The 12,495-nt window shown below is 40.4% G+C and overlaps 1 protein-coding gene across 5 annotated transcripts in view; it reads left to right on the top strand.

Moving 5' to 3' along the window:
- LOC121190639 (A-kinase anchor protein 13) overlaps positions 1 to 12,495 on the top strand; it is a 95,851-nt gene that overhangs the window by 67,742 nt on the left and 15,614 nt on the right. For all 5 annotated transcript variants that reach the window (XM_041051912.1, XM_041051835.1, XM_041051755.1 and 2 more), the window contains 11 exons: positions 2,426 to 2,570; positions 4,598 to 4,665; positions 4,780 to 4,846; positions 5,475 to 5,625; positions 5,916 to 6,028; positions 6,331 to 6,477; positions 7,111 to 7,367; positions 7,953 to 8,078; positions 8,604 to 8,721; positions 11,650 to 11,898; positions 12,047 to 12,123. In XM_041051912.1, coding sequence (XP_040907846.1) covers positions 2,426 to 2,570; positions 4,598 to 4,665; positions 4,780 to 4,846; positions 5,475 to 5,625; positions 5,916 to 6,028; positions 6,331 to 6,477; positions 7,111 to 7,367; positions 7,953 to 8,078; positions 8,604 to 8,721; positions 11,650 to 11,898; positions 12,047 to 12,123 — 1,518 coding nt within the window. The remainder of the gene's footprint in view (positions 1 to 2,425; positions 2,571 to 4,597; positions 4,666 to 4,779; positions 4,847 to 5,474; positions 5,626 to 5,915; positions 6,029 to 6,330; positions 6,478 to 7,110; positions 7,368 to 7,952; positions 8,079 to 8,603; positions 8,722 to 11,649; positions 11,899 to 12,046; positions 12,124 to 12,495) is intronic.

Raw genomic sequence — 12,495 nt, 5'->3', positions numbered from 1 at the left:
CAGACCTTTAGCAAGTTCTGGCACTAATGAATGAATCTGTCATTTTTATTGTTTAATCCATCTGTCTTTGTTATGCCACTTATCTGGGTCCAGGAGGCATTAATGTAGTTAATAACAGCATTAGGAAATGTTCATACTATTCTTACTGTACATACTGTTTGAAAGAACTGCAAAACAAATCATATATGACAAATAATTCAAGGCCACATCCCACTGGTTGTATGATTGTGAAACAGGTATCAAACAACATTTTGTGTGGCATTAGAAAGGTTTTAAGAACGTCTCAGATTTAACGTGGTGAGCACTGTACGTGTGCATGTATGGTTAGTGAAATTTCTGTGTGCTTTCTGTAAATGTGCAGCTCTTGCAAAGAGACACTGACGGGTGAACAGGAAGTAAAACAGGAAGACAAAGTTTTGGTTTTAGAATTTCTTCTCTAACCTCAGTCATCGCTTTGCTTTTAAAGTGACAGGGTTGTGTAGGAGCTCGCCACAGCCTGCAGCTGCTCGCTCCCTGTCAGAGGTCAAAATTATCGATCACTGTCTTGTAGAATCTAAGACAATCAGCAAAACCTTGATGTTTAAATTGGACTCATTTTGGCTGCAGTAGTCCTTGTCGGGGTTATTGGATTGCATCCATAACTGACAAACATATTCAGTGACATTTAAAGTCGCCCCCTCAGCAACCACAGTCACACATCACATTAAAACATATTTCTTTATTGAATTAATTTGAGCAAGAAAGAAAGAATCAGAAGCATCCAAAGGTGGTGTGTTTTTGGATATACAGTAAAGAAACAGTTTCTGCACAGTATCAAAAGTCTGAATGTTCTGGAGGGTGGATCTAGTTTGTGCAGTGTTGTCACAGCGTCTGTACCAGTTTGAAGGGTCATTGCAGAAATAGCGCCTCCCGTAGCAATCCAGTCACTTCCTCATTGCTGCTTTCCTGATGTAGCCGCAGTGCTTCAGCCGCTCAGCCACAGCCAGGGATGTTATACAGGAGGTTCACAGGGAGCCATGGCTTCTCGCTGAGATGGAAAGGTTGGCTGGAGGTAGGCTAACAGAGAGCTCTGGTTTCCCTGTCAAATTGAAAGAGAAAAGAAAGAGACTGTCGCAATATCATGTTAAAAGTGACTGGTGTTGCCTTCTGGGCTGATGTCTTTGTCCAATGGAGTCATTGCCTGTTACATTAGGTTTCACTAGAACGTCTTTTTCTTTAAATCACTGGTTTAGATGTCACGAGTGATTACTTCTCCTGTTGTGTACACTTGTAGCCAAAAGAAATGTGGTGAGAATTGTCTTTGCTTCCTGTGTTTTTCTAATAAGTTGTACTAATTTTTGTATATTTTTGTATATAAACAGGCATAATATCTAAAAAGGATTCTTACTGCAGTGAAAAATACTATAGCAGATTTTTAGTTCATAGACGTTTGTCAGTGTTTCACCACTGGTTAGGCTACTGTTGTTGCAGGAAGTGAGAATGAATGCTAAGTGATGTAATGGCTATAAACCATGTAGGCTCGCTGTGGCCCAGTCAGCCTTATGGTATCTTGAATCGTATGAACCAAGAGAGCTCTAGTACGTTAGAGCTTTGTGGTCCCCTCAAACCAAGAGGCCCAGGGCTGGCCATTAAAACGAGCTGGAAACTCCATTTTCCCATTTCCTTTGGGTTTGGGTGGAGGCTCTGTGATGTAAATCCAACAGAATAAGAGCTCCGTTCTTCTCTCACTTTATGGGATTGTGATTAAGCTCAGTGTACAGAGATGACCAACAGCTGAGCATGACCCCGTCCATTAATGCGGAGGCAGCAGAAAGACGTCCCTGTTAGAGAAATGTCAAAGATCTGATTCCCAGACAGTGTGTCTCCGTCAGTAGTCATGCATGAGTGTGCCTCCTTGCATATTCATCATAAGATGCTTTGAATATGAGCCTTGCAGGAGCTGAGAATACAACACAATATGTAATATGAAAATTAGCTATAATTGTTACTGTTTGTATTGATTACCATCATCTCCAACATCATAAACATCCACCAGTAATCCTGGAAAATTGATCCAATGATCAGAGCCTTAGAAGGAAAATCCCAGTGTCTGAAACTGCCTGAAACAAAAACACACTATATTTAAAACAGTCCCCTTAATGAGACACTTTGTTGTCAGCATAAATAGCGCATCACTTAATATGCAAAGCCCCCTGCTGTGTAGCACATCAGAGTAATAATGTTGCTCTGCTGGATTCAGATTGGAATTTAACATAAGCAACTGGCCAAATGCTGAGACATTTTGTCGATGTCTGGTAAGTTAGTCTAATCTAAGCACAGCCCTTTTCCCAAGTATCTAATTGGCTGGCATGAAAGTCAAAGTGATTATTGAAGTAAAGTTCATAGTTGGTTGGTGTTATTAACTATGATAATTCCATCTGTGCAGGAAAAAGAAAGAGAGAAAAAGGAGAAAGACAAGGAGGGCAAGGCTGTGAACGGTCACCTGTTCACACCGGTCTGCTCAGGCCAGGCAGCCCAGTGTTCCCTGTGCAATAAGGCTTTCAACAGCAAAGATGTTTTCCACTGCACACGTAAGTACCTTTCTTTGTTCATTTCTTTTTCTTTCTTGCATTGTTTGGCTCCAGTTTTTGTTCTTTCATTGATCAGTACTCCTGTTGCTTTAAGTCTAATCAAAGCCCATTAAGTGCTGTGATCCTTTCTTTAAAAGGAATTCGTCTTATTATAAATTCATTTCTAATCGGAAAAAACACTCAGTTCTCTGTACTGTCGGAAACATTCAGAGAGGAGAAAAAAAAGAAACCATAGTGAAGAAGAAAAGGTCCTCAGGGGACATACATCATCAAGCATGAATCATGCTGTTGGGGAGGTCTCATCTCTTTACTGTAAAGGCTCAGTCACTGCTTTTGGATCATACAGTTGAATACATTTATATTTAAATATGTAACAACTTGTTTCACAGTTGATCATAATTGAAAATTCAGGCCTCTTATTTCCTTCACTGGTGTAAAACTTCATCAACATTTGAAAACATTAATCATTTGTATTCATGTTATATAGTGAGTGTGTTACCATGTCAAAAAAGACCTTTCAATACACTTTGTATGCCTTGTGTACTGTATATTGGCAGCTAGCTGTAAACGGCTCACACTTGTCTGAGCCAGCCTCATGATCTGTATGAAGTAGTGAAACTCCCTAAAGGGCTACTTCTGATGTCCCAGTCAGTCAGGCTTTCAGAACAGACAACAAAACAGTTTTTGCATTGTTTTCCACTGAAGCAGCAACAGTAGCCCCAAAGAGGATGTAGTTTATTGCACAAGCCCTTGGCGCAACCCCAGACAGAGCCTAAAAAGGAGAAACCAGTTCTGCAGTAGATCACAGCAGCACAGCGACCCTCTCAATGGTCACAATCTGCCTCAGATACTTCAGACTGGCAAAAACAGCTCTTGTTGTGTTCAGTCGTTCTGGTTCAAATTGTTGGAACCACAGACAGTTCTGAGGGTGTTTTCTGGAGGTTTGTGCTCGCAGATGTCTGGCTGGTGTCCATTCAACAGACAAATACAGTGGTCCTTTGTCTCAGATTAGCTGGATTTAGTTGGACATGCACAAAACACAGTAAAATTCGCAATAAGACCATTTAACAGGGGAAAAAAAAAAATCACTGCAGTAATTTTAGCTGTTTTTACTGTGCGGGTAATGATTTGATATATCACACATACTAGGTGGAAGTCTGTTTTTCCAGTAACACGTGTAAATATTTTCAGGTTATGAAAATGGAACTTCTAACTCCGACTGTGTTACCGCCCCTCTATGCTTGTCGAGTAACACAGGATTATTTTCTCACCATGACTGTGAGTGTGATGTGTGTTGATGTAATCCCAAGAGCGGAAATGTTGTATGCATTTTAGCCAGGATGACTGGGCCTGATAGAGTTTGTGGGTTTCACTTGTGCAACTTTTCTGTTTAAAGCACTTCTGTCTTATAGAAAAAGGCCTCTATGAAAATTAGTGGAAACTTGGAAACAGAAGCCTTGTGAAGATACTGACAAAACCAGAGGTTGTTGTTCCTCTTGCTGGCACTTCCTGGTCGACCACTTGAGTTGTTCACTTGTATGTAGACAGGTTTTGGCTTCAGAATCGACTCTTAAAAAAGGAGTTACAGTGTAAAATCTAAACATTGTGTGGTAGTTTCTAAAGGAAAACAGAAGAATTTCAGTCCTTGATTGACTAAACGGGATCAGATTACACAGCAGATCTTATTTTATTAGTCTTGCATGATGACACTTGCTCCAAAAGGGTGTTTTGGGAATGTTTATATAATTGAAATTTTCCCATGCAGTTCTGTTTGTATGCCTCTGCGTCATTCCTCCTCCTATCTCTCTCTTTTTTTTTTCCCTTCATCCATGAGAAGTATTACATCTCGATTGCATCACATGTTCTGCTCTGGTCTGGCTTTCATTAGTGGGCTGGTGGAGTTTCCTGGCCGGCTATGAAAACCAGTCAGAATTTCTGGCCCCCACCTTTCCACAAACCCTCAACACCCCCACCTCCACCACCAGGCTCATAGTATTCACTGAGCGTTCTGTTGCTTTTCTTTCCAGACTGTAATGCTTCCGTCCACAAGGGCTGCAGGGACAGCCTGCCTGTTTGTGCCAAGGTGAAGATGAAGGTAAAAGTTCCCTCACACTTACTCCACCACTGATTCTGTAGTATTCTGTTGTCTTGCAGCCAATATTGATTTCAACTCATCCTTTCTGCTTTTATGCTCTGTTTCTCTGGCTAGTTGCCCAAGCAGCAGTTTGCAGTACCAGATTCAAGCTCTTTCCCCACAGTCACGATGAGGAACAAATGTGAGTGCTGAACCAAAATGGGATTCCATATGTAAACATCACGGCCCGTAATTATTTGCAGATTCATTGTTATAATTGTTTTAGCAATTATTTGCATCAAATTTAGCTAAAAGTAGAGTTTCTATATGTTCACTTTGAAAAAAAAAGTTGTTCTCTTAGGGTCGGTTTGAGATTCAGGGATCAAAATCAGGGTTCCTCACTGGAAAATTCATCAGAACACAGGATATGATATTACAGTCCCCTGTGCTATAATTCAAAGTGAACAGAAAAGATTTCTTAGCAGGATTTCTTATTTCTTTTGGGTGAAACACCAGTATCTCTATTTGTTTTTAGATCAGTTAAAGGATCATAAAATTCTCCAAGGACTAAATGAATCCTCAAGCCTAGACTCATAAAACTTTTCAAAACCCACTGGATTATTTCAAAACTAATTTGTCAAGAAGCTAAACAAAAGGTGTTTTTTTTTTCTACATTTGGAGAATCAGAAGTGAACTGTGCAGCTAAATGAAAATGTACCAAACAGAAAATACTGGGTTTAAAGGGGATCTTCAAGTATGCTTCGAGGATCCCATGTGGTTAGTGGATGGTTTAGAGGCTACTGCTGACTGTATGTCTGTCTCTGGTCCAGCTGGTGGGACGAGGGAGCGCCCCTGGTCGGCCATCTTGTCCCCTGAAGACCATTCTTCTCTGACGATCCCATCATCACGGAGACACACCAGCATCATGACCTTTCATGGCAACAACCTGTCCAAGAGTCTATCCATAAGCAACATCGCTGGGTGAGTTGATCTGTGCGTGTGTGTGTGTGTGCGCGTGTGAATGTAATGAGCATCCTGAGGTGTTCACATTTCCATTTAAATGAAATGAAATATTCTGTTGTTCTGTATTGAAGTAATTTTATTATTATTTAGTTTTGTTTGTTAGTTTGTCTGTCTTTGATCCTTCATTTTACCACAGCATCCACAGCTCACCATGTGTGTCTGAGCAGCTCAGTGGGAATCTGTGGCCGTGACGGCTACGGAAACAACAGCGTTAATGTAACCTTTATTATTATCGCCTCTCCATTCAGTCCGGTGTTTGACGAGATGCCCATTAAAGGCCTGCGGTATCTCTCCCAGTCTACTGACTCCCTCAACAGAACCAACCAGGTCACAGAGTCCATGGAATCACTCATTGATGAAGGTCATTACAGGCACAGACACACACATACACACTCATGCATCTTCAGTCAGACAGTGTCAACTTTTCTACCATTTTTTTATCTGAACTAGTTCAGGGTAAGAATAATGAAAAATTCTGTAAGATAAAGAATAATAGTAGAAATATTGAAAACAGCAACCTTAATATTTTAAGATTTAAACTGTGCTTGAAAATAACAATATACCAGTTTAAATGGAAGGTTATATCAAAGCTGTATAATGAAATGATACAGAAAATAAAACAAGAGCTTCAGATTGTAAATGCAAGCTGTGTTGTTGGTGCAGGGACGGAGATGATGGACGGACAGCTGATGGGGGAGTTTGAGGCAGAGGCCAAAGAGCTGGAGGCTGATTCGTGGAGTTTAGGTGTGGAGCAGCAGTACCTGCAGCAGCTGGACAAAGAGCTGGTGAAGAGACAAGATGTCATCTACGGTACATCTCAAAAAACTCTCTCTTAAAAGTGATCTGAATACGTTAAAGGACGAATGAAGGAATAATGATAGTTATTAAGTGTTTGTCCCTCATTTTTGGACCCTAGATAGAAAACAATGATTGTGCTAATTTATGGTAACTCAAAGCAGAGAAAGAATTCAAGATGGGTTGTTGTCTTTTAGCCCAATTTCAGTAGTATGAAAAAAAAATTCTGTCACTGTAATGTCACCTGACATAATAACCTGAGCTGTGCTATGTCATGTGACACAAGTGTGTTGTGTTGTGTTTTGGGGTTTTAGTAGAGCCACTTTCCCTCATGGTAATGTGACGGCTTTCACTTCAGTTTTTTTCAGTTGCATCTAAACCTCAATGGCCTATTCAGGCTACAGATTTCCTCTAATTTAAATATGCCTTATGATGCATGCTGTTTGCTGTGAAAGTCCCTGAGATGTCTCCAGCTTTTGATTAGAATCTACTTGTGGCAAATAAATTTGTGCAGTGATGTGCAAAATTAAGTCAAGAATTCAGTGAAACTGTAGGCTTCTGAGAAACATCCATGTACATATGTGGAAAGATTTAAAACTGCAGTTTATGTCATTCTGTCTAAGTATCACTTCTTGGTTTGTCCTTCAGAGCTGATGCAGACAGAGATGCATCACATCCGGACATTGCGTATAATGTCAGAAGTCTACAGTAAAGGCCTGCAGAAGGAGCTGCAGGTAGAGCTCCAGACAGTGGAGAAGCTGTTCCCGGCTCTAGACGAGCTCCTGGAGCTCCACACGCAGCACCTCCTACGCCTCCTGGAGAGGAAGAGGGAGTGCCACCTGGAGGGGGGGTACCTGGAAGGAGGATTTATCATCAACAGGATAGGAGACATCCTGGTCAACCAGGTCAGAGGGGGGCTGGTCTGGAGATGGGATGGGGATGCAGGTCCTATAATGAAATTTTTTTTCTTTACTGGTGATTTTACATGAGCTAGTCGCACAGGAGACATGGAGACTGCAAACATATTTCATGTAAAAAGGATATTTGTCAGAATGTGTGTGTGTGTGTGTGCGTGTGTGTGTGTGTGCGTGTGCGTGTGCGTGTGTGTGTGCGTGTGTGTGTGCGTGCGTTCGCATGCATTAGAAACCTTCCATTAACATTAGCTACCAGATTTTTTTTCAAGACCAGCTGTAAAAAGTAGTTGCCCTTAGCTCTAGGAAAAATAATGTCAACTGTTTGTATCCTTAGCAAATGCTACTGTTTTTGTATGCTGCATACATGTATGCCTTCTCTGAATTAAACATTGTTTTGGTGCCCAATACCACCAAAAGATTCTTACATTTCTCCCAGTTCTCTGTTAAAGTTTTGAAATTAAACAACTGAGTTCAAATTAGAAATAGAAATCTGAGCATTAATACATACAGTGTTACCTTTCCACATTAGCATTTCTGTTTGTTTCGTGTATTAATCTCTGTCAATTTCTGCTCTAGTTCTCAGGATCCAACGGTGACAGTATGAGGAGGATTTACGGAAGATTCTGCAGTCGCCACAATGAAGCCGTCAACTTCTACAAGGACCTACTGACCAAAGACAAACGCTTCAAAGCCTTCATCAAAGTAAGGCCTTCATCTCAGCCCTTTATGAATTTGTCATACATCTATCCCACTGTGGTGTTACTGTTTGGAGCAGTCTCTTGTCATGCTTTTGTATTGTTCTGCCATTTTACTGCTTTGTGTTTAAGATGTATTTTTCTTGGAGATGCCTGGTTTTCCAGACACAGTTGTTTTTGTTGAATGTTGAACAAACGTTGTTTTCTGTTGCTATTGTATTAGGCAGGGAGCTAGTTCTCACTCTGCTTTTCTTTTGTCTTTATTCTTTTGCATATGCACTTAATTTCTGTCAGTGCAGGTATTGGGAACATTTGTATAAAAGCCATATTACCCTGCAGACAGTGTTTTATTTCTGATTATACCCTTGTGTCACTGTCATATCCATAATCATAGTAAAAACCTTTTCAGTTATTATCATTATAGTTTTGTTCTACGGTGAGTTAGTTTTATGGTTTATCATTAGTTATTTGAAACCTTGTCTTGTTTTGAGTGAGTATGTTTTACTAAAGCACCTTTTGTTGATTTGTCCAGAAAAAGATGAGCAGCAGCATTGTGCGGAGGCTTGGTATCCCAGAATGCATCTTGCTGGTGACCCAGAGGATAACAAAGTACCCGGTGTTGATTCAGAGGATGCTACAGCACACTAAAGGTTAGCTCCATGTCGGGATCTTCTCAGTGGTCATCCATGCTTTCACTGTGTGCATAGTTATTTGAATTGAGAGAGTTTTAATTGGAAAGAGCCTGGATAACCACAGATCATCACTGCAGGCTAACAAAGCAGCTAACTTTATTGTGGTTTTCAGGCACAGTCAGTTCAATAGTAGTAATCTAATATTGGTCTCAAAGGATCAAACCTATAGTTTTACTACCAATGATTTCTACCCCAATTTATTGCGGAATAAAGACGCAGAAAAATAGATGAGTGAAATGTACTGTACTACACTCTTTTTACCTGTTAATGAGGAGTAAAAGAGTGAATTTAAAGTTATAAATCTGTTTATAAGTAAAGAAAATCAAATTCTGTCTTTTTTTTTTTTTAAACTGAAACTTTCTGCTAGTGAGCTGTGTAAATTATGCTTTCATCTGAAGGGTTCTTCCATAAGTAAGTGACAGAATAAGGCCAATCAATGCATTAGGATCTAGAAAAGGTTGGTGAAACAAGTTGATTTGCAGTTCAAACCACATATAAACATTTTGGATGTGGTAATACTGCAGTGTCACATGTTTTAGGAAACCTCCTGAAAAGTTGAATTTCTCTCACACACTTTCATATATTTTGTGAAAAATGTGACAGATGTTGGATGGGTGTTCTTAGGATAATGGATCACGCATACATTGAGGAGCTGAAATGTTTCACACCATATTTATATCTGAATTAAAGCAGCTCTCGTCACTTGGCCTCCCACTGTGTACATTCTCTCTAATCCTTCCCCAAAGCCTGTTTATAGTTCCATGTGGGATGGGGGAGCTCTGACTTAATCCCCAAGGTGCTTTAAGAAGACTCTCTCCTGCCAACTCTGATATACAGAGTGGAAATAACACAGTACACTACCAGTTAAAGATAGTATTTTGGTGCTCTGGAGGACTAAAGTACGGCAGCCACAGGGGAAAATATTCCACTTTGGGGGTAAATGTCACATGTTGAGTCAAAAACTCAAGTGAACAATAAGTATGAGAAGTATATCAGAGACATACTGACTCTGGGGCTGGCAGAGACAATGAAAGAAAAGCTTTTACACATTCAGTTTAACTTTGACAGATAAGTCTCATAGTTATCATGAGCAGCGATAGCCGAAGTTGCCCAAAAGAAATTGAAACTGAAATGGAAACTATATTGACAAAACATTTTAATGAATAGTTTCACATTTTGGAAAACATGCTTATTTGCTTTTTTGCAGAGACTTAGCTGTGAGAACGATATCGATCTTTTCATCTTGTCAGCAAAAGAAGAAGCTACAGCCAGAAGCCGGTTAGCTTAGCTTTGCACAAAGGCTAGAAACAAGGCTACTCTCACCCTGGCTCTGTCTGAGGGCAAAAAGCACGGAAACTCCCGTAAAAAACACAACTTGTTTCGGTTTTTGTGTGGATTAAACAAACAAGACAAAACATCCTAATTAGTGAGCTTCAGAGGCTTTGTTACCTTCGTACAGAGCCAGGCTTGCTGTTTAAACCGAGCTAAACATCCGCTGATGGTATCTCATTTTTACCACACAGACAGAGAGTAAACACATTTCCCAAAATGTTGATTTATTTGTGATGTTCTCCATAGCTTCTTACTCTGAGCAATGGGACCTTACTTAGTCATTAATCTGTAATGATATAGAGAAATATGTGACACTTGAAACTTTCAGAGGCTTTAAGGAAAATGTCAGTGCACTGACTACACTGATTGACTGACAAGTGAAAAGTTCAGCGCAAGAGCACCAGAGCTTTGAAATGCTGATTAGCAACAGAAACAATAGGTCAGGTCAGGAGATTTTATAATAACTTTCCATAACTTTCCATATTTCTTTTCATCTATTCTGACACCTTGCTCTCTGACCATAATACAGTTCAAAATATCCACCGTGTTACAAGCATTAGAGGAAAATGCCAGAAACTCTAATCAGTAATATAGGTAATCATGAGTGTGCTTTATTAAGCACATTATATTCTACATCCTAAAATCCCATTAAGGTATGTTGAATGGACCTTTTCAGGAAAAAGGGAAGTAATTTTTTAACACTTGTGAAAAGAAGATGTATTCAGAATATCTATTGTAATTAACCTAAAGAGCAGAAACTCTTTGGTCAGGCAGTGTAGCCAGTGTTGCATACAAATGACTTGAACTGACATATGAGATAAATGGGCAGAACAGTGTGTATTTTTGAGATACAATAATCTTATTAACAGAAACTTCACAAGCAACTCTTGTTCCTGTCTCAAGGAGGAGGAGGAGGAGGAATGTGGGTGAGGCAAACACATATTCAAAATTTGGTGACCACAACTGCAGCTCAGTCTCAGTAGCATTTGGTGTGCGTTCCGAATTATACAGGTGGGAGAAACAAATATGACAGAATGAAAGAGGCAAAACTCAACACACATGAAAGTAGTTTACGTGACTTTGTTGAGATTTGTGTGTCCAACTCCACCAACTCAAACCATAGAAAGACTTTCATTACTCTCTCTGCGAATGAGTGGAAACGCAGGCACGGTTAAACGCCAAAATGGATACCAAAAGTTCACTGCCCCTTCTGCTGTGCATATGCTCTTCCTCAGCTGTGCCACTCTACCCATCTGGCTCTAGTATGCTGGTCTGGAACCATTAAATTACCAAATGTATTTGCCTTATATTAATGGCTTTTGCCTGGTTTTCTGACCCTGCTGGTTTTGCACCTTCATAAAAATAACCTTTTAAAATCTTAACTTTTCACATAAAAAAAATGAACCGAATAGATAGTCGGCTTAGATTTTATCCCACTGAGAATGACGTGTGGGGTTAAAGGTTTTACGGTCTGGTTATAATCTAACCTGAGACTTTTGCTAAGGCTGCTACACCTCTGCCTTTCTAACCTCTCTCATCATATGTTGAACACAGAGGGCGAGGAAGACTATGATGACCTGACGGAGGCTGTTCGGCTGGTGAAGGAGGTGATTGCAGCGGTTGATAGCAAGGTGAACGAGCACGAGAAAAGGCGGCGTCTGAAGGAATTCCACAGCCGCATGGACAGTAAGTCCATCATGATGATGAAGAGCGGTCAAATTTTCGCAAGGGAGGATCTGCTGAGGCGGAGGCTGATCCACGACGGAGCGCTGCAGCTGAAGAACAGCCAGGGAAGACTAAAGGGTTAGAGTGATTACGAATGTTTTTACTGAATGACATGATTCTCTTTCTCTTTGTCAATATGTAGAATATGGGAATATGGAAATATGTCCATATATTTGAACTTTTCTCTTATCTGACCACAACTACTTTTCTCCCGTTGATCCTCCAGATGTTCATGCTCTGCTCCTGTCAGATGTCTTTGTCTTCCTCCAAGAGAAAGACCAGAAATATGTCTTCGCCATGCTGGTAGGATCCTGCTGTCATCTCTCTCTCTCCTTCCATCTCTGTGTGTCTCTCTTCACTCCCTCTCTCTCTCCTCGCTCCTCTCTCTACATTCCCTCCCTCCCTCCAGTAATAGAGGTCTTATGAGCTCTGCCAGAGATGTTGTTGTCATATTTTCCTATCCCACTGTTGTTGCTGTTAGCATTAGCTGCCCTGCTTAGCATTCCCATTGTGTAAAGTTGCCTGCCTCTAGCTAGCTCGCTAGCTGCACCTAATAAAGCTGATCTGGCCCTAGGCATCTAATCCAAGTGTGATAAATCATATAGGTTTGAGTCATTTTTTCCATGTTTACAGGACTCACAGTTGGCATGGCATGTCTCTCTCTCTCTCTTTCCA

The sequence above is a fragment of the Toxotes jaculatrix genome, chromosome 1 (assembly GCF_017976425.1).
Source record: "Toxotes jaculatrix isolate fToxJac2 chromosome 1, fToxJac2.pri, whole genome shotgun sequence".
In the NCBI taxonomy this organism is placed as follows: Eukaryota; Metazoa; Chordata; class Actinopteri; family Toxotidae; genus Toxotes; species Toxotes jaculatrix.
Note: the sequence above shows the minus strand (reverse complement) of the source record. Positions and strands in the feature narration are given on the sequence as shown.